Source organism: Diadema antillarum, unplaced genomic scaffold, assembly GCF_040938485.1.
Source record: "Diadema antillarum isolate AM-2024a unplaced genomic scaffold, OU_Dant_1.0 seq00000846_RagTag, whole genome shotgun sequence".
NCBI classification, from domain to species: Eukaryota; Metazoa; Echinodermata; class Echinoidea; order Diadematoida; family Diadematidae; genus Diadema; species Diadema antillarum.
The window spans coordinates 1,475,294-1,498,614 of record NW_027271720.1 but is presented as its reverse complement, the minus strand read 5'-3'; the positions used below and the strand labels follow the sequence as shown (position 1 = coordinate 1,498,614).

Genomic DNA, 23,321 nt, shown 5'->3' with positions numbered 1-23,321 from the left:
ATCGCTTAAAGCATCACCTGTGCGTTTTCGCAGGCCTTCAAGAGTTGGTAAGCTATTCGCAAATGTGCGTAAATCTTCCCGATATCTCCGTTTCCTGTAAAATTTCTCCGATGGTGAATACCCTTGCCGACTCAAGTCGTAGAGAAGATCCAGCCATGATACCCGAGGTTTGGATTCCGTCTCGAGATTTTGTCTCAGTTTCAGGATTCGGAGAGGGATTGTGTCTTCCTCGCCGTCACCAACCGAAGATTCGACTGCCGAGGAACTGCTCCAAGATGCTTCAGTTTCATTTTCGTCAAACAAGGAGGGACCATCAGATGTGTCCATATTTCGAGGACCCCACCCGAGGTCTCGTTTAAATCTACGTCCGGGAGTAAGACCCTGTCTCGGTTGCTGTCGGAAGTCCGTCATTCCTGCTTCGATAGCTTTATTCTTGTCGACACCACTTTGGGAGCGGTTTGAACTTTCTCGCTGACCATCAAGTTCATGCTTTACATCATCACTGTTTTCAAGATCTAAGAGCTGACCCTCGTCCTGTTTGGCCAATGAGATGTAGGAGGTTCCGGCCGAGTATTCATAGCTGTACTCCTCCTGGTCACTCGGCAGAGATTCGGCCAGCTGTTGCAGATCTTTGCTCGCCTTCTCACGTAGTTGAGATAGGAGCGACTTAAGATGTGATATCGACTGGTAGAGGGGCTCCAACTTTTCGCTGATGAGTTTTGATTCCAAGCTTTCCAGAGACACCTCGTTTCCAGAATCATCCGCGCCATTGACGCTGTCTGCGTTTTCGTAATACTCGTCAACCACCCACGAAGGCAATGAAGCGGAGTACGCCGACGTGTCAGTGCTGTCGCCAGCGACGTTGGAAGAGGTACTCGGCTGGTTACCAGCGTCATCGTCCTCTCCGTTGCCTCCCTCAAAGCTTCTCGGGTCTGACTTATACTCAGTCAGAGAATCTAACTCCGTTTCTCTTGCGCCCGCTGGTAAAGTATCAGCCAGGACCTTGTCATCTGCAGAGCAACGTTGAAGACAATGATTACTGTGTGTCGATTTTGCAAACAATGTCGTGCAATCCATAGGCCAGAATCATTGGGGCAAAATAGAAAGGGCATATCTAAATGCATAACAGAGTGTAATTCAACGTCCTCGATACAGCGTTTACCTTTTGAAGATTTCTTCGTAATACTTTATATCACAACATTGAATCTTTTATTCAAATGTTATCTATTCTTGGTCTTCGTTTTAACCTTGTTCGCTTATCAACAGCCTGATAATGTTATCTCCATTGATGATTTATACCTGAAAGAGTTGTTTTACATTCTGATCACGGAATACGCTACTAAACTTGGCGTTTTTCAAATGTCGGCAATTTTTTTTTGAGGACCTTCTAATGTTATTGAGCTGATGTAAAAAAAAAATATGTTTCTCTTTCGTTGACCTGGAATGCTCCCCCTTAGGGAAGAACGGCAGTAAATTCGTCTTCTTCTTCTTCTTGTTTTTCCCCTCTCTCTAGAGAACTACATACACATACCTTTGACACTTACTCCGGCTGGGATAACATTAGCTTTAGACGAGTCAGGAGCATCGGTGGGGGCGCCCTTCACCCCGGCAAGCAAGGCCAAGAAGGGGAGGAGCGCTCGAAAACACTTCATACTCTGTGACTGAGAAAAACAGAGATAAAAGGAAGAAGAAAAACAGAGATACGAGTCCATTAGTGTTTTTCATTCAGACGTTGCAAAATGACGAAACTTGATTGAATAAGCGAAATTCTACACACCAAGGCTCTATGCACAAACACACATTAGTGTAGGGAAAAGAACGTTGGCAAACATTTTTGTAGCGTCTGAGTGAGTGAGGCATTGGTATTGGGTACCATATCTTACTTAAATATCCTCAGATGGAAGATTGAGATACATCGGCCAGTAAGGCCATGTGTTTGTTTCTTGTTTTTGTTTTTTATTCGCAGAACAGACAATGTCCTCAAATTATAGCTTATATGAAAAAATCGATCCACGTCCTAGTTTCTTGTTCTCTCTTTTATGTATGAATTAGAATAGGTCATAATGGTATCATTTCATTTTCTTGATAAACATTGTAGTAATATAAATTTAATAGTAAGAGCGTATTGCAGGATTGTTACGTAAGCAGAAAGATAATATTTTCTGAAGGACGTCAAAGCACAAAATGAAAAGAAAACAGAGAAAGCCATTTCTTGGGAGTCTGTCCATGAACAGGGTTATAATAACACCAAATCAATGCAGGCAATGGAGCACATATAGCGCTTTGGGCAATGATGGCTGAATGGCCAAATGGAGTATCATATTTGAAACTAAAGAGGAACGAGAGCCTTGGAAGCGACTGCAAGGAAAGAGTATGAGTGCCTTTAACTCTTACGATGCGTCACAGTGTAAACCCCTGTGTGCCACATTACTCAGAGACTGCAACTTAGGCATGCTTAAACATACTGCTTTCCTCTCCATGTAACTACAGGGGTGGATCCAGGAATTCCGTCAAGGGGAGGCGCCTTTATAAAAAAATTTAAGGGGGCGCACGCGCCCTTCTTTTGGCTTAACAAAAAATAAAGAGGGGCGCCCCCCCCCCCCCGAATTGTTTTGCTGGGCATGAAACAAGTAAAGTTGTAAAGAAAATTCAACGCGTTACTTTGATGTGATCTTTATGAAAAATCTGCCATTGTTTTTCTTTCAAAATGACTAATAGCTACAGTTTTGTCGAAGCGAGGCATGGCTTTTGGGCTGACAAAACAGTGACAAAAATTATTCGAAAATGCTAACAGTTCTGTTCAATTCAGTTCCGTTAAATTCAGCCTAGATTTTGCTTCCAAGATGACACAAATTCTTTCCAAGTGCAATAGTACCAAGAAGCTCAAAAGTAATACTAAATACATGAAACATAAGTATTCCATATTTGAATGCGGAAGAGAAATACATTCCTACGTCAACAGCGTTACATGTATAAAAGAATATTTAATCGCATAATTTCTACATGAATTCGCATCATCAGCTGAACGATTTTCACACTGTCAAATAGATGTCAATAAATGAACAATGTTTGACAGCAGGTGTGTGTGTGTGTGTGTGTGTGTGTGTGTGTGGTTGTGTGTGGGTGTTTTTGTGTGTGTTTATGATAGTAAAGCTATGGATGAAACAGTCTCTGGTAGTGGTAAAAAATAAACCATATCTACCTCCTAGAATAAGGAAGTTTAAATAAGACATATTTCAATAACCAATCACTTAAAACGAAGAAAAAGTAATACAACAACAACAGGAACTCCAATCAGGAAATGACGGTCTCTTAAAGTGTACTCAGGAAATTGCGAGACGCATTTTCATTTATCTGCAATGCAGAAGAAAGGTGATACTCTTGTGGAAGTCGCAACTTGATTCCTGTTAAATATATCTGTCTTTTTCTTCTTCTTTTTCTTTTTACTTTGAGGGTAATGTCCCTCCTCCTGGATTATGTCCAAGGTCAAGGCATTAGTTTACACGACACAGGCATTATCTTCGTCAAATAGAAATACACTGGAATTCCCCCAATCCAATGATTTAACGTGACTTCATTTTGAGACGAAACCTTGTTTTTAACGGTGGTCTGCAGGCTTAAATCCAACATGTAGTAGAAAATGTCAGGCGCGACGTACAACGCATGAAAACTTCTGTAAGACCCAATTTCACTGCCCAGTTTTCACTATCATATACCAGCAATAATATATCAATCAAACAATCAGTCGTACACTATCATAACTGTGTATCGAGTGGCAGGGGAAGACACAGGAGCTATGAAACAGCAGCTTTAAGATTCTTTAAGTGATCATGAGACTTTGGGTGCGTTTATCAACTCCTTTTCTCGGCAGAAACAGGTTTTCCAAACAGCTTTCAAGGAATTTTTACGAGTTGATAAACGCAAAGCTGTTTTGAAAGCCCTTTCGAGAAGGCTTTTCGAAAGCCGCAAATTTGTGGCTTTCCAAACAGGTTTCCTAAACAGGTTTTCAGAAACCTGTTTGTAAAAGCCTTTTGAAGTTGATAAGCGCAAAGCTGTTTTGAAACGGCTTTGTAGTATTGTACTGCAGTTACGAACAATGCACGCCTTAATTATGACCTCTTCTCCTCGGGTCGACTTGCGCAATGCAGCTGTGCAGTGACAGGCCAGTTATCGTGTTCGCGAAGAGTTGATAAACGCAACTATTTTGGAAGCCGTTTCTAAAGGGCTTTGGAAACGGCTTTCGAAAGGGCTTTGGAAACGGCTTTTGAAAGCAGTTTAAACAGGGGAAAGTTGATAAACGCAGCATAAGATTAACGACTTGTTCTGGTATCCATGAAATGTCAAGAATTGAAAAGAAATAGTTTCATTTCTCTGTCTGGCACTTCTCGTGGATCCATTTTGTCTAGTACATTTTATATGAAAGTGCCTACCCTTTGCCTATTTTGAATCGGAGGCGCGCGTTATTCATTTATTTCTATTTCATACTTTGTTTCTGATTTCATTTCTCTTGACAAGAAACTGAAATTACCTATATGACGATCATATCAAAGATAATTCTTGTACTCATCACGATGAGTTGTATTATATACGTGACATAAATTGAGATGACCTCCTTCTGTCCATGTTCAAAATGAAGGTAGATTACGACCCAGCTTACATACGAGGGAGGCGCGAAAGCGTGTTCTATAGAACCTTCTAGATTCAAGTTTGCAACACGCAACAAGTTTTTGAAATTTGATGTCCCTTAATCAGTTAATTCAAAGTCCAAATTAGTTCTGTTCTTTTCTTTAACTTGTCGTTTGTGTTGATGTGCGGTTGTGAGTTTCGATTTCCTTGTGCAGTCATAAATGTTGCGAAAAGGGACAACAATGCGTTTCAGGCTCATCATCGGTTATAGATGCAGGGTGCATAACCTGATGAGGTGGTCGGTCCCAAGCCTACGCAGTGCATACAACTAGTCTCTATGGAAACCGGTAGCACTATGACAGTGCAGCCGACTCACAGAGGTCTACTCAGAAGTCTTGTCTTGTTAATTCAGATGATACATGAAAATAAACAAATTCAGATTTTCCACATGCAAACAAACGAACAAAAAACATACGTACATATAAACTATCTGTATATATATTCATAGACTTATACATATCTAAATATGCATTTTATATGTGTGTATGTGTGTGTTTGTGAGTGTGTATGTGTGCTTATGTACGTATTTCATCAACAACGTTTTAGCCAACACGATCACGTTTTGCAGTAACGACTCAGATGAAACAGACAAATGATAATACAGAACATTCAACTTTAATCATGGATCAACTCTGAAGAACTACTGTATCTCTCAAAGTACTTCCATCGTTCCAATCTAAATAGGGAAAAGATATTGTATTTATCTCAGTGGTCCAGTTATTTTAGAGAAGCTATGCGTGTATTTGGAGGAAGCAAATTGGCTCCCTCGAATTAATGAGTCCTCCTTCTGGATTCGTTATTGATATTGAAGATAATAACAAATTTTATTGGCTTTGACAGTCCTTTAATATGAGGGGATTGCGTCCCAAGCTCCGTAGGTTTCGTTTTAATCATCATTAGCCATTGCTATTTTCTTGCGTCAGAGAATAAAATGTGTTTCTGTACTTTTAGATGGAAGGTTCTTTATTTCTTTTTTATGGGGGGGGGGAGGTGGGGGTGAAGGAAGGAATTGATGGCGAATGTGCAGAGGCTTCTGTTATGTCGGTGTCATAAGAACATCTTCCGTACTTTCACGGTGGAAATGTGCGTCAACGAATGTATGGCTTCATTTTTGTTTTTCATTGTGCCATATGAGCATCGGACATATGAAAATAGCAAAATGTTTGGACAAATTAGGTTCCTAACATAAGAATATTTTGATCTACGCTTGGGAGGTAGTCTACATGCTCTATGCTTGGTTGAAATAGCCGTCGTTGCATTTCCAAGATGCATGAGACGTTGGAATACTGGTATATGAGAATGACTAATAGCGACCTTTAAATACTTAGTAAAACATACACACATACACACACACACACACACACACACACACACACACACCACACACACACACACACACACGAATACACAAATTGCATGCCGTAAAATTCTACTGGCAAATGTTGATCTTCCACACGTTAACATTGATAAGCGTGGAAAATTGTGGAAGTACTGAAGTTAGTCGGCATAATGACCGGAAGCATCTACCACTGACATGTTCTGTGAGGGGAAATAATAAATACTGTCTTTCACTATCTCCCGAATGATTTGTTGTTGTTGTCGATGTTTAAACTAGAGCAATATGCCTTTACGAGGGTGGTATTTACAGTAATAAATCGTCAAATGATTGACATGGTTTAACACATCTCCAGGTGTAATAGAATACTGTATAAGTTTGAGATTTATAGATATAACTATATATCATGCTTATCAGCATGGATTCTTGGGTTGAGAGGGGCTGTGCCATTCGAAGCCGTTGGATACGTCACCCTTTAATGAAAGTAAGAATTGTTGGAGTTTTAAACATGTGATATGGAATACCAATATGTTTTTTAAGTTATCTTAACACGTTCATGTAATACATGATTAGTGTATTGAATTCTTTAATACAATGGTCTTTCCCTTGCTTTCGCGTGATGATATATCGAGTATCAAAGCAATGGATCAGATCATGTTCTTTGTGACGAAACGTTTCGTCATCAAATGTCTGGAATGATCTGTTCTTTTCATAATCAAACGACAACTTTAAAAATAAAATATACTCTTTAAAGATATACAAAATTCTCCATACTCAAAACATTTCGTGTTAGTAGGTCATTTTCATCTTTTTTTTTTCTTCATTAAAGGCTATTCTCCACTTTCTTTTTCAGATTTCATGTGGGCATGGGGGAATCGTTCTTGAAAAGAGAAATTTGGTCCGTCATCAATCAACTCCCATGCACATTACAATGTGAGCTTAGGACATGGGTCTATCAGATTGTTACTATTTTAATCATAAAAAGACATAGAAGAACGAGTAATGAACGAGTCACGAATGATGTTTGATTCGAAAGTCGGCACGTAGAAATATTTGACATATTTCCATACATATACATGCATACAAACATAAAAGCATACGTACAAACATATGGGCCCCAATTCAAGAAAGTGGTACAATTTTTGTCCATGCTTTAAACCACGACATGGACAAAGAACGTAGGTTTTTTTTCATAGGAGGAGCCAAGTGTCGCATGGCCTACTTCGTTACGAAATCAGTCATTTCGTTAACGAAATAGGCCCTGCGACACTTGGCGCCCCATACAAAACTGCGGTCTTTGTCAATGGACAAATATTGTACCACCTTCGTGAATTCGAGCCATACAGAATATACACGCTTACATGCAAACATAATGATACTGTATACACACATCGTCATGCAAACATACACACACACACACATACTTACATACATACGTACATACAAACATTCATACATACATACATACATACATCATAACACAATAAATGCGAAGGACTCTTATAGTATGATAATGTGTCATTGTATGGCAATCTGCGCGATCATCCACACTGATCTTGTCAAAATGTCATGTGTCATAACTTTGTGATGCCTTGACTGTTTATCCCTTTTTCTTCTATGTATTCAACATATGGAAAGGAACATGAAATGACGTTCAGTCTCCTGATGCCACCCACCCACCCACCAGAGCTTCTCCGGGTGGCGTCGGGGATAGGCTTGATTACTCCCTACCCGACCTGACGAAAATAAATCAATAAGCCGGGGCGATAAATGCACCCACCTCCGATACTTCAACTGCGTGTGGGAGTGCTACTCAGGCTAATAAAATCACGCTTGTCAGATAGATGAAAGGAGAGCCCGTCCATGATGTAAAAAAGAAAGAAAGAAAGAAAGAAAGAAACAGTGCGAGATGTATGCCTTAATTTTTCTTGCTTTTCTTTTTTTAGACCGTCTTGCACAGCATTTCAATTTTCTTGGAGAGAATATTCATTATTAGATTACAGTGATATACATATTCACATAGAACGATATCAGACATAATTTCCTTGTGTTTTTTCCCCTTGTGTTCTGGTGTATGTGGAAAATTTAGATGATAAATGAGAAAAACTAATTGTAAGAGGGCACTCTTTTAACTTTGAAAACAAAAGGGAAAAAGAGAAGAAAAAAAAAACTGTCCGTAGAGTTTGGTTACTGATTAACTACATTTGATCGTAAATGGGTTCATTATGACGCTGTACTCTATTTCCTTTTCTTGGAATGATGAGAAGGATTATGGGCCATTTTCCCTGACTTGTAAATGAAAACGCACATCCTCTTACAAGTACTTCTCCTCTCTGTATTACTTTTGTGTAATACTGTATATATTACACATAAACACACACACACACACACGCATATATATATATACATATAATTCATATATACATATATATATATATATATATATATATATATATATATATACATGTATATTGACAAACACAGAGAGATAAAGAATGATTATAATGACATCATTCTGAATAATAGAAGAGACAAAGATGAAAATAATTATTTACACCATACTGATCATCGTGGAAAAAAATAGGATGTGTGAGTGAAGAAAAATCAGTCTTCTCTCTTTCAGTATGCGCTGGTTTTCATGTCTGTCTGTCTGTCTGTCTCGACCCCCCCCCCCCCCCCCACTTCCCTCTTTCTCTCTATCTCTCTGTCTCTGGCTGTCTATCTATCTCTCTTTCTCTTTCTCTGCCCCGAGAAGCAGCTGCAGCGCCAAGGAAACGTCCAAACGGATAATCACCGTGCGTCAAATGATACACCTGCTCATGGGTTTTGTCGTGGAAGCAGCGACGCTTTATGTGAAGCATGAATTGCGAGTAGTTGGCCGCTTCTCCTTGCATGCATCTAGATTTGACACCATAGCTGATACTCCCCTAAAGCCGTCTCATGAAAGAACTCATTATAATAGTATCCTTAATGATACATTCTTATGTTTCGAGTGAGCTGTCGGGCTCCATATTCCCGAACGCGTGAATGGACAAAATCTACTATACTAGTACTGCACGTGTCGATGCATTAAAATGGCAAATATGAGAGAGATGAAAATGTTATATGTTTTCTTCTCTTTATTTTTCTTGCTTTTACTGATGAGTGATGCCGTTTCCTCACGGACAAAAAAAAAGTCGCGTTTATGAATGACTTGATCGGATATGTCGAAAAAGAGCTCATGTGATGTCAGCATATTCCTGTAGAATGCCTGAAACAACGACAGTCTTTTTTGTTGTTTTCCGTTTTTTAATCTTTCCATTACTCATCTATATTGTTTATACTGTCCGTGAATTTTCCACCGTGATTCCCCTTGTCAGCGACCTTTTTCGTGGAACGTACATATTATTCACATTGCGAATATTGTTAAATGTTAAACAGCTCAAACAGTTCTAGAAATGAATGTTTATGCAGAAGGGCGATGGAGATGAGCTGTGACATATTTTTTTTTAAAATCAATTGTCACCCTCTGTAGAAATGAATTTGTAAGATAGCAACTACTGATCTAAACATATCGGAGAGCGACCAGTAGGAAACAAACCTGTCATCTACTGCTTTTGGAGCGACACTTCCACCGCAGGCTGTCCTTGTTTGCAGGCAGAGACACGATGAATTTCGAATGAATACCCAGGCTCTTAAATTCCTACCTAGTTCTGTTTAGTAGTCGAATGCTAACAACGAATATGAATAAAAGCAAGAGATTTGCAGAAACATAAACAATTCCTAACATGATGTTGCCTCATTTTCTTTACAAGCTACAACGAAAATATTGGCAGCGCAATGATGGCGATGAGTCTTCAAAGACTGAACACACAGCAGGATCGAGTTTAATGCGACGTGCCACCGTGATGGTATAGTCAAACACTTATGTATCGCCCTGCCTCTCACACCCGCATGACACCAAGTAAGATATTGTAAAATCCCGATATGATTTGCAGTGGTCTTTTTTAGCTTTATCAGTCAACATATTGCGCTTTGAAGATCGAGATCTAATGTCGTTAGAGGTATTTATTGCTCGAGCGCTACTATCAGTTTGCCTAAGTACAACGGGGAACTTCTTTGTCTCTCCTTCATTCTTTCTTTCTCTCTTCATATGTATATATTATATCATATTATTCATATTAGATTGGGCATGTTTAAACTGAGACATTTTTTTTTCTCTAAAAATGATGACTAAAAAGGTGGAAAGTACTATTTCAAATAATACTTAGCCGAAAGAGGTCCTTCGTGTCAGGCTTGTTGACTAATAAGCTAATAAACGATAAGGCGGAGAGTATTTGGTTTTTGCCGTCACCTTATACACCTAATAATTAAATCTGCAGATCATTGTGAATAATAAACCGTGCACTGATGCTGCTTTTCTTGTTGTTTGTATAGTTGCTGGTGATGCGCGAATTTTTAGATTTGATGTTAGTTTGTGCTGTTAGTTGTTTTGATTGCAGAGAGAATGCAAACACTGGTGGATAAAACGATTAGTTTTGAGCGCTTTGAGCTATCCAGGTAAATAGACTAAATTCTCATTCCCTCAGACATTTTCGTGGCGGGAATGGTATAACGTCATTGCCCGAGTCAAACATCTTCTTTTTTGGGATGAATTAGAAGTCTTTTTTTTTTTTTTTTTTTTTTTTTTTTGCTTCGTTTTTTGTTTTACGGGCGGCGGCATTGAAGGACGAGTATGGCTTCCAGCGCAGGAGGTGAAATACTAGCTATTTGATACGTTCCGTCGGAAATCTCTCAACAAACAAGTCGCCATTTCGCTGCAGTCCTGTATGAATACGTCTACACGGCGAGGACGCAACCCTCTTCGAGAGGCTCGGCGAAATCCCAATATAGCTTGTTTGTGTTGAAGGAGAGGGATGAAAAAGAATCCCTGGCACCACTAGCAAAGTGGCGGGGTGGCATCGCGATGATATCGAAACTGCTTCTAAATGCAGCGATGTTCATAACTTGCAGTCTTTTCAAAGACGCGTCATACTTTACGGCCATGCTAATAAGCCACTTCGTGATTAGCTCACGCGCAAATTTGGGCGATTTTTTTTTCAAACTTTCCCTTTTTTTCTCTCTCTCTGTCTCTCTCATTCACTAATATAACAAAGCAACATATTGCATAACCTCGCTTGACGTAACAATTTATGGAAGTCATGTTCAAACAAAGAATGCATCAATAAGCCTTTTATCTTAATCCCCAAATACCATAGGCTTTAATTATTAACACTTTGTTGTTGTCAGGTGGATGTACTGGCAAGCACCATTTCCAAGGGTTTCACGTCATGAATATTCATTTTCTTTTCAGATGCTTATGATATATCTTATTTTATTTCAAAACCAGCATGTCTGTTATCACAAATTATACCTTTTTCTGCTCTTGCCGAAAGCGAACCTATACGAACTGGCTTATTACAAACATTCACCTCGTAATGTAAAAGTATGGTACGAGCAAGATATACCGTTCTCAATATTTAGTAGACACAATTCCAAAGAAAGCTATAACATATAAAATGTGACAGAAATCACTAATTTGTGGCGAGACGACAAAACTTCGACATTCCGTTACGTTCTCACTAATTCGTTCTATTTTTTTGTAATGACAATAAAAATAGGCTTGTTGCAATTAAAACGCCAGTGCGTCTGTTGACTTGCACAAATAAGTACATGGATATGGGTATAAATAGTTGTAATATCTCTTTTGAGAAGATTCATCAAATCTCGGAAGTACACAAGTTTTTACATTCCTACTTTCTGTGTGTTTGATTTCATTTTCATATTTTTAGATATTTTCCATATCACTGAACATGTGGAAAGTCCTCGTGCAATCGTGTAATCCTTCCTACCGGTGACAAAATTATGTCTTACCTGATACGTTCGCCCCGGTGACATAGCGCCTATTAAGATTAAGAATATGACATGCCATCAGACGTAATTCAAACTCCATTTTGCAAGTGATTATCAGGATGCTGCGCGCTTAGTCTTTCGACGCGAAACCCAATGACGAATGTAAAAATAGATAAAGGTTACGTTAATCATATTACCTCCTAGCACGTCTATAGTGAAGTATTACTGAAGTGTTCGCTATTGACGGAAAAAATACATACTAATGTATCATGATGCGTAGGCGGGCTCAAAGATTGGTATCAGGCCTTCGGAAGCTAAGAGTGCTCTGATTTTTTAATCAAAGAAATCAAAATGATTGTTCTGATTTCAAATCCCCGACGATTAATTTCCAATCAACACCAACCTCTCAGGCGCATCAGGCGCCTGTCAGTCAGTTTCGTTTGCTGTTATCTTTCTATCTTTCTTTGATACTTATCTCTGCTTTATAGGATTTGGTTTAAAATTTAATCAACTTAGCACCTTCTTTCCACTCCGGCAAGACTTCTTTGTACACCGTTGTATACGAGACCCCTTCACTCTATTAAGTTTTATCTGGTTCTATCGCTCAAGGTCTCTTTCTGCGAAAATCCGCGCGTACTCTTGGCAAACTCTTGTAGGTTTCTTTTTTCTTTTCTTTCCTTTTTTTTTTAGCCGCGTGAGAAGCTGCATTATGAATATCTCGTTAATAACTTATTCTTCGCCAGGCTAATGTACGCACGTAACTTAGTGCGCGAGTGCTAAATTTGAATGTAGTGCGATCTCTTCTTAACGTTTCCTCTCCTCTTCGGAGAAACGACTTTATCTGGCATTTCCTGTCTTTCTGCTTTTTCCTTTTATATCGGCCATTCTCACGTAACAACTAGTTTCCTTCTTTTCGTCGCATTCTCCAATAATTAATCCCTGCATCAATTTCTCTTTTCTTCAGGTGTCCCTGTATTCATCTATTTTGTCCCTTATTCCTTGAGACTAATGAAAGATTATATGCTTGAAAAGGGGAAGAGTCTTCTTCTGGTGACGTCGCCTTGAGGCCGCTTTCTGCCGCCAATACCTGGGGAATTCATGGCGATGCCAAGAAAGTGTATATAGGTAATTGGCGGAAAATCGCAGAAAGAAGAACAGCGCCTTAAACAAGGATTTGTTTTCTTTGTTCGTTTCATAAGATATACACAGCCGTATTCTCAACTTTGTCATTTTTCTTGGCGTCTTCTTTTGCCTCCTTTTATGCTCGAAACAAAAGACGGAAGAGATAAGCCGATAATAGAGGGCTACAATATTACGGTCAGCGCGAGGTTGCATCCCACGTACGACGTATCGGCTAACAAGGAACTTTTACAGAGTGTTGTTTTTCTCATCACGAAAACACAATTACGAAAGTATATGGACTACCAAAGACAAAATAGTCACTTATGTCATCATCGCTATCGCCATAGAAAAGCGATATCGTCTTTTTTAAATATGTTGTCAAGGGACGACTTCAACAAAATAAGTGAGTGATTGACAGATGAATACAAAATCTACTAATATTCATCCTGCCGGCTCTTTATAATACCCCCATCTCACTACACGGCGATTCAGCTACGATTATCAAAAATCGACAAAGCGCGGCGGATCGTGGCTTCATCGCTTTAAATCTTCTCCATCGTATCTTGAGCGGTTCAGAAGCGCGGAGGGTCGTCACCATCGCCATGGTCGGCGACCTCGCTACGGAAGTTTTGAACATGTCCAAAACTTCCGTAGCGAGCTCGCCGTCGTTTTAGAGCGTATCAGAATCGCCTCAAGAGCGCATTAAAAGCGCCACATTCGTAACTCTGACGGGGTAGCAACGCGTTAGGCGTAACTCAAGCGCATCGAAAGCGGCCCCCATCGCCCATGAAGATTACCACTTTTACAGCAGGAACCAACCATGAACGAAAAAAAGTGATGAACAGACCAGGAAGGTTGATATGGAGAAAAGCGTATAAAATTCATTTTTCACGTACACTCAGTACGAATCTACTCTGTTTATCAAATTGATTGTTTGTGATAATCCATTGCAAGTCAATGAATGTAAATTAAGTTGTATTTTTTTCAAACATATCTTCATAAAATTGTCTCGTTGAGGGATACGATTGGTAGTTTGCTCGTAAGCCGGTTCTTTAACATGTTGAATATTATATACACATTTTACCCTTTTATCTGAATGGAAGACTTAACCAATAGTGGAATTTCACATCAGGTTCTAATTGGTGTGTTCTAGAATGCTAAGATGTAAGAGTAAATCTATATTCTGTATATCCATGTTGGTTTGACACTGACATCTGCCTGAAGAAATTAAATCATGAAACCCATTTTATACCCCGATCGCTTGAGATCGTAGCATGAGCTCGGCGTAAACGTATCACTGTCGCTCCAATCGTATCACTGTTGTAGCGAGGTCTTTATAAGCGTACGAATATCGCAACACGATCGCTTTGATTGCAGAAGCAGCGCGTCTCGTCGGCTTGGAAAAGCGGCAAAAACGTGCAGTAGCGTTCGTAGTGTAATCGCCTCGGAGGCCAAAAGTGGAGACGGATGGCGATCGCGGCACGATTTGTTAAATCGACGCAGATCGCCAAAGTCGCCATGGTCGCCTTCCTAGTGAGTTGGGGGCCTAAGCAAACTATTTCTTAAGTTTTCACCTACAACGCTGGTGGAAGGAGGCATCTTTCACTATTAGGTCTAGACCTACGATTACAACTGCAGAATTTAAAGTTAATTCAGACCTACACAGTGTCTTCCTTGAGCTAAGGGAAAGTTTGTAAATAGCTACAGTAAATACTTTAAAAAAAAAACAAAATAGGGGGTGGGGACAGTAATAACGTCTTGAAAGAAAACAAATACAAGTTGAATGTTCAATGCACGGCAACATAACAAAAACAAAGAGAGGGCCCGCATGATAATACAAGTATATGTAAATTTACATACAACATATACGCAGTTAGACAAACACTGCATATATATAAATATATATAGACATATACAGGGTTGTGCAATCTTAGCTGAGTGGTCATTTTGAAGTAAAGTGCTTCGCTTGAGAATGCCTAAAGCATGTTGTACCATTAAGACACGCCACGCTTGACATACTGAGTATGTGACAATTCCCATGTGTATTTATAGGTAAGACGACGAACAACAATGCACCGAGAGGCAACAAAACGTGTGTTCTCTCTCTCTCTCTCTCTCTCTCTCTCTCTTATTCTTTTAACTTTTCTTTCATCCTCCTTTGTGTGGATCCCGCTTGTATTATAGCATCCTCCCCCCCCCCCTTAGAGCTATATTATTGTCAATCTGCCGATGACCTCTCATGCATAATGCTGCTGCTGCTGCTATCTGTAAGTCTTTTAAGTACTGAACGTCATTTGCAGAGAAGTTTCTAAATTTGCGCCCTCGGCGTCGGGACTTGATTTACGACCCGGTGGAGTTAACAAGGGATGCGCAGAGCGCGCCAAATGGGAACGGGAAAAAAAAAACAACCACTTGACTATTCACTACACGTGCGTTCGCATGATGGCGGACGACATGCTGTCAAAAATGCTTCTTTTTCTTTGGTTGTTGTTTTGCTTTGCTTCTTTGAATTCTAACGTCAGAAAGAGAGACCCTTGACATACGCGCCCGGAAGATGCGAACTGTCGAAATCAGGTGATATTGATGTGTGAACGTTTTGAGATTGCTGTTTGATGGCGAGGGATTGACGATCTGTATTTTAATAACAGACACTGAAAACCATCAGTGCAGCACATGAAAGGAAATACATGTAGTTTTTATATCAAAAGGCAGTAACCACGGACACGTTGATGTGCAGATTACTCAGTGCAATCTCTTGCGGAACTGCGTTTACAGAATGGGTTGTAATCTAACATTCTAAATATCAAGTGATGAAGAGCACTGTGGTACACTGGAAAAAAACTATGGCTCGTGGATTCGAATCACGCGTGGCGCACACATCTTGGACGAGATGTATTGATCACGACCCCTTTTACATCCCAGTGAGTAATGGTTACCGGGCGATGCTGGAGTGATCAGCGCATCTAGGCCCTCTGGGGAAAATAGCGCTCACAAAAGGGGCTCCTCTGCACGCATATCGAGCTTTTTTTATCGTAAGATTAATGGCATTGTATAAGAACAGCAATGGTAATATGAAGCAGTATTCCGTTTCGGTGCCGTTATGCGTATTATTTTGATCGCATGCTCATGCGAATGGAAATCATTTATCCGGTTTGTTGACAGGGGATGCGCTGTGTGTTGGTTGGTTCCCTTGATTGATTGAGGATAACCGCCAATTACTTACAACTGCTGTAGGCTAAGATTCAATTCATTGAACTCTATCGACAATTAATCGCAAACAAACTCATACAGCTGCTATCCTCTTCCACCCCTTTTCCGTGTCCCCTCTAGTCTCTTCCTGTTATTCCTCCCATATTATTCCATTTTTATTTCTTTTTTTACTGGAGAGCTACTTCGTGCACTGTCATGTTTGTTTCTTTGTGCATGTGTATAATTATTTCCTTCGTTTTGCCTTTCATTACTTTTTTTCTACGCAATCTGCCTTAGTATTATTAGTTCATTAATCAGTTATTGCTCACAAGACAGCAGTTTAGAAGTCCCTCTTTTCGGCAATCCCTTTCATTTGCAACGATTTTGGTTTGGTACAATCACAAAAGTCACAGTATCTTCTGTACTTCTTGTCAGTATTTTCCTTAATTATAATACTGTACTGATTTCGTGTTACTGTGTGTGTATGAATGTTTTGTGTCGTTGGAAATGGAACTAATGAAATGAAATGTCACGAACAATGTGAATGAGATGTCATTCAATGAGATGTCATTCTTTTTTACACCTCCCTACTCATAGAATTATTTTTATGCTGGTTTTATAGGTGACTAAAAAAAAAATTAACGTAAGAGTCAAAGTTTCGGCTTAATCTTGACAATGTATACCACAAAACAAGTCACAATCTACAAGGTATCCACTGTATTCTGAAGATCAGTTATAACGAAGGTTATTCTGAAATACACAAATTCCGTTTGTCTTGATGTTCGTTAATAATCCAATGATGAAAACGAACCTTGGGAGTTATGACCCTAATTTCTTTTTCAGATTAACGAACCTTCGGAATGAGGACTCTTTGGAATAGCGAACCGTATATCATTGGCGGATTAATGACCCTTCGGAATAACAACGTAAAGCGTAAAGCCGTTTTCTTGGCACAGTGATTACGTATTGAACCGTCACATCATGCAAATGAAATTCAAAATCCTCTTATATAATCAGTGACTAATTTGAGATCTTGATTGGATCTGGAAATCAGTCTCCATTTTCCTTGAAATGCTAGAAGGCGGATCGCCTTTGAAACATGTTTTTGCATGTGATCAGTTAGTGATGATGATTTATAACTTAGTAGTCTTCAATCACGATTATATTGATTATGTTACAAGTTGCATAGCTATTCTCTACTCCAAAGAGTTAATCACCACTAAAGTCGAATTTAGAAGATTGAGTTTCATAAAAGATCGTTTATCATGTTGGAATGTAATGCATCAATTATTGTTTGATTTAACTTTACTTATTCACGTCAACTTAAATGTAAAGTAATAACTTTTCCATCAAAGAATAACGCATTTCAAGGACAATTTTCTTCCTTAAGTGACATGTATTTACATCACCTTAATACTCTAAATGGCGTATGGAATAAAGTATTCTGTCCCTTGATGGCACGTGATTGATTAGTTGAATTCAATGTTACTTACATTTCGCTATCTAATTCAAATGTATTAATTCCAAGCCGCTAGGGTGATATCGGATTGTTACAGACGTCGATGCTGATTATCGAGTGGTTAAATCTATCGTCTCTTCCTGAATCAATACAGTAGCAAATATGCACTCGGTTTGTGCACCATGATTGCGGCGCGTAAAGCATGCGGTTAATTATTGATGTCACGCAGGTTGGGCGCCATGCTGGGAAAAAAGAGTGTAGTGCGAAATCCAGTGTGTGTTTGTTTTCCCTTCTCCATTTGCTTAAAGTCATTCCATGATTAACTAATTCAATTTCCCGTTCATCCTACATTTGCTATATCTAGACACCCTGTCTCTTCGTGTTGCAGAATGTTCTCCCCAGTGCTTGAGTAGGAGTATCGGAGTTCGCGGTGAATGTTTTCGTGGTCAAAGCTTTTTCAAATGCCCCAAAACGATTTTTTTTCTCCCTCCCCCCCCCCCCTTCTGATTAAGAGTTCCACGTATCACTGCGTAGGTCATACTCTCCCAAAATAGTACCATGGCCTGTGATGACGTGGAACAAACACTGTTGCTTGGGTATCAATTTCCCGCGCCAGCGCGGCATGAATAAGTCCAGCGGCAAAGAGAGTGTCATCGACGGTACGATGGAGCGCAAGAGTCGATGGGAGGTATCGCTTCCAATCAATTATAGGTCATGTCACCAGCGAAGTCAAGATCTGCATTCTCGGCCGTATATGTGACGGAACACAACGAGCGGAAGGGATAGATAATTCATCAGTCGTTCATTCAACAGTCCATCGATGTCACGTTGCCATGAATGAAATGAATATCAATTGGGTGGAAGGTTGATAATTTTCACTATAATATGGTTATAATTAAGTGTTATCACGCTATCCAATGTTTTCATTACTATTATTATTCTTATTGTTATTTTTACTATTATTATCATTATCCTTATCATCATCACTATTATTGTTGTTCTCGTGGTTGGGATATTTGTGAGTGTGGATATTTGCACGCACTTTATAAAATTTGATGAGGATTATTTGACATAATAATCAATATCACTGTTAGGATCACTGTTATCGTTGTCAGTATTAAAATCCAGATTCAGATCCAGATCTATGTGCTCTCTTTTCTAAAAGGTTAGATATTTAAAATTCATCGGTATATTTTTAAAGTTCATACTTTCTAAACACCACCAGTGCAATTAGACCTAGTGATGCCCTATAACATTTATGTACTCTACACAGACCACTGTGGATAATCCTGCATGCATCGATTTCCGTAACCTATTTACAAAACATCATGAACAACCAACCAATCGCTTACTTTCTATATCCAACGACGAAAACAGACTTGTAGCCAACAATGTAACCTACTGTCGTCTATCATAGTTGCATCTATTTTCAGTTGTTAATAGCGCTTTCTGGTTGTTTGTTTGTTGGTTGGTTGGTTTTGTTGGTTGCTTTGTTTTTCAATTATCGTTATGGACGGAAACACATTTACAGATTTATGTTCATGACTTTGTTTCATGGTTATGTTCTTTGGGAAAGTGCGTAAGGGTTGCGGATACAGGGCATTCTCCGAGCGAGAAAGTAAGAGCGTGCCTCCTACCCCCCCCCCCCCCCCCCCTCGATTCATACACATTTATGTAATCGTGCGAACTCATTTGTAGAGCATTATAGCATCCCTAATACATGCTTGAGACTGTGACGTCGATTGCTCTGTGAGATGCTGATTGTCGGGAATCTTGGGATTGTCTTGCGATATAACACGTTTAACAGTGCAATGTAAGCAATTTGAGATTTGTATGTGTGTGTGTGTGTGTGTGCGTGTGTGTGTGTATGTGTGTGTGTGTGTGTGTGTGTGTGTATGTGTCTTTGTCTGTCTGTCTGTGTCTGTGTCTGTTTGTCTGTGAGTGTGTGTTGTCTGTCTGGGTGTATGTCTGTTTGTGTGAGTGAATGTAAACGTATGTTTGATGGGTATCGTCGTATAGACGCAATTTTGTAAGTTGCTCTGGAATGGGAAATATCAAGGCTTTTTTTTTTTTTACACTTTGTTATCAGTGGAGGCGCCTGCGGGGCACCAAAGTGTCATGCTAATGTTAACCAAGAAATCAAGTGCCGGGATCAAATAATGGTTATATTTAGTGAGGAGGGTAAGCCTGGCTGGATTAGATATAAATTAAAAAGGAAAATTGACAGTTGGAAGACTCACTTGGTATGTAAGGGGGACTAGTTTGAGTGCATTGCGGGGGATGCACGGCCTAATGAGCTTTTATAGGTTGGACTCCTCACCAACGTTTTTCCCCCGTTCGTCGACCAAAATTATCAAATTTTATGTGTTGTTGCTGTTTTTCTGTGGTGGCCCGACAATGAAATTTGAAAACATGCGAAAAACATAAAAAGATGAAATCATTTAATACAATATTTAAATGATAAGATAAACCATGAAAACGTGAAAATTGGCAGGTCGTATGATGCAGTGCTTCAAATACCACATACTGTGACTATGGTCACTAAACCCAGATATTATGATGTCAGTATTACATATTGGATATTAGACATGAACATGATTTTTCAGTGACATTACATATTCATGAAATAATTACTGCTAACATAGAAATATAGGTCTATTGTTGGAAAGATAAAATTTGAAAAAAAAAAAGATATATTTGTTTGTTTTCTCTTTTCCAGTTTTAATAGCCATGCATGAAGACTATAGCAGGGATCTGGCAGGTAACTGAAATGCGTGCATCAAAATTCAAGCCCAGTGAGTCATTCTTCCCTATCAGCTGGATGATGAAAAACATTTTAATAGATATGCACGCAAATGTTTAGTGGGCACAAAAACACGCTATTTCTTAGGTAATGGTAACTCGACATGTATTTCTGCTGGGTGGCCCTGAGTCGCCGCTGATGTTGAGTCTTGGCCTAAGAATGGCAGGAAGCTTTAATTTTAATCAACGCATGTTTCAACAGTAAGACATACAAAATCAAAATGGGAAACCCCACTGATGGAACGTAGTGATGGGAGGTGTTCTTTGTGGGTGATTATAAAGCTCGCTTTTAGTTTGTTCTAATTTGTTTCTTATTTCGTTTCCTGCTCTGTCCTTTTGTACGTTAAGGAGGCTGATTATAATCGTGTTCCACCGTCATCTGTGTCCACTTAAGAGCCACAAAACCTATCAGTCTTCATGACAATAAAAGTCTACACACAGAATGCACACAAAAACTCGCGACATGATGCAGCATGAACGGCACAATACGTTTCCATCAGTACTGATGAATTGAAGGATGGTACTCGATACGCGTTCGGAGCGTACTTGGACTTGCCTTTGAACTCTTTTTGAAAGTGGATTGTGTTTGTTGCGACACAGACCTGTGGTGACCCGGCTCTTCGTTATTTCACAGAACAACACTATCATTTTGCGAACATTATCAAAGGTTGCCAATGGGCACGAGGCTCCAATATGGAAGCAAGAGAAAAAAATACATAGAGAGTTATTGTATGGTGCTTTTTTTCATATTATGATTATAAAATGATAAGGTGATAAGTTGAAGCTTCTTTAGATTTATTGTATAGTGCTTTTTTATTGATGATTTTTATTGACCTTATCTCTTATTGTAATTATGTGACTTCAATTCAGCGGGGAATACCACTTGCAATTGGAGAATGTAGCCCCTAGAGTGATACAAGTGTTCTCAATAATTGAGTCTATGGGCAGGTAGGCAAATAGTTAAACAGAGAAGTAGATATCAAGATACAAAAAAAAACCCGTGAATATAGATTGATAGATATGAAGATATCTTGATAGACACATAAATATAGATGGATATAAAAATGACCAAAATAATAGATACAAACAAAAATGTAGATGAATAGATATAAAGACATAGGTAGAAACATAAGTTTATGTAGATGGAAAGATATAAAAATAGATAAATAGAAGTATAATGTATAGATGAATATGATATATGAAAATAAATTTATCGATGGATAGATTGATAATAGATGAATAGAGTGACAAATCGATCGCTAGATATATATCAGATAGATAGATTGATAGATAGATAGATAGATAGATAGATAGATAGAAAGATAGATAGAAAATAGAGAAATATATATATATATATATATATATATATATATATATATATATATATAGGGAAGAGGATGGGCTGACAGAAAGGCCTTGCCTGCCAACAGGGAGACAGAGTACTGGAATAATAACAAGAGCCTCGGGGACCATGCGACGACGCAACAGTGCGGAAATGGATGACTGTTTGAATGAAACGGGACCGGAAATAAAGGCAGGAAGCCATTCGCTTTGTGGACGTCACCGGACTCCACCTAGGAAAAAAAAAATGATGCTGTCACCGCGTAATATCGCAGCTCAACAACTGTCATCTTCGCCGGCGGGACGGCGGGACGACAAAAATGGATCTAAAGGAGGGGGCTGATTTGAGGGGGGGGGGGGGGGGGGGTGGGAGGCTGGGGAAGGGGCTTTTGTCGAATATTGCTTCTTCTTCGCCTGCCTGCCCACGCAAGAAGAAGAAGAAGAAAAAAAAAAGAAGCCTAGCGCTTGATGGAGCAACCTCCTCATCAAGCAGACCATTTTGGAGGCCATTTTAAAGGGAAACTACATAGAATGTTAACGTTTGCTTTATGCGAAAAATGAACGCGAACAGAGCAGTATACAAGCTTCGCTAAAATTAGAGAAAATAGGCAAGTGATATAGTCTTAAGCTTGAACATGTCTACGCAAATAGCGAAACTGGTTGCAATTTACACTATTGTACAAATGAATCAACCCATGATGACTTCACCGCCGCATAACTTTCATATTTACATATCAAAATCACGAAAGCAGTTCTCTTTCTCTCTCTCTCTTAATCATAATTAAGCAAGGATTTTCAGCTCCGCTATCAAAAGGGAATCAATCTCGGTCCATTACATCTGCATGTAGAGTAATTTCAGAATGGTCTCTTCATTTTGAATATTGTCACATAAAAGACATGATTACTCTGCAGCTTTTAGAAGTGTGGGTGAGTGAAAATTCTGGTATCAGCAACATCGCCACTGCATTTTGTTCAATGTAATTGTAGGCTACTTGGTGGTACTGCTTACTGCACCCATAATCATTGCAGAAACAAATTCCCTCGCACTTACTCATTTTCTTTTTTAAAAGTTTGTAAAACTTTTCCTCTCCTCCATGCAAAGTCATACTAGTATTTAAAGCGTAATGTCACTCTTTTTGAGCACACAACTATCAACGACTTTATAGATAGGGCCTATGTCATAATTTTTCTGTCAAGTCTTCATGATTTTCTTTTTCCATTCTGTTCGTTTGCTCTCATTAAAGACAGCTTGAACGTTAGGTGGAGTTTTACCAGTTCCTCTCGGAAGTGTGACCCCCCCCCTCCTAATTTGACGTCCGAAGTAGATATAATAATCACGGGGAGTAAATGAATGATGCGTTGGGAGGTGGTGAACGATGGGTTTAAATGAAGCGTGACAACGGAGGAATCCATCATGTGCTTGCAGTGGTGTCATGGAGAAAAACACGCTAATCAAACGAGTTTGACATCGTTATACCAAGAAGGTATCACATACTTGCACGCAGCTCACTCGGT

General features: G+C 39.3%; 1 protein-coding gene across 5 annotated transcripts in view; it reads right to left on the bottom strand.

The window, feature by feature from the left end:
• Positions 1-23,321, bottom strand: part of LOC139740302 (uncharacterized) — a 127,508-nt gene that overhangs the window by 5,910 nt on the left and 98,277 nt on the right. For all 5 annotated transcript variants that reach the window (XM_071650888.1, XM_071650884.1, XM_071650886.1 and 2 more), the window contains 2 exons: positions 1,532-1,661; positions 18-1,010 (listed from right to left, as the gene is read on the bottom strand). In XM_071650888.1, the coding sequence (XP_071506989.1) occupies positions 18-1,010; positions 1,532-1,652 (1,114 nt within the window). In that variant the 5' untranslated portion in view covers positions 1,653-1,661. The remainder of the gene's footprint in view (positions 1-17; positions 1,011-1,531; positions 1,662-23,321) is intronic.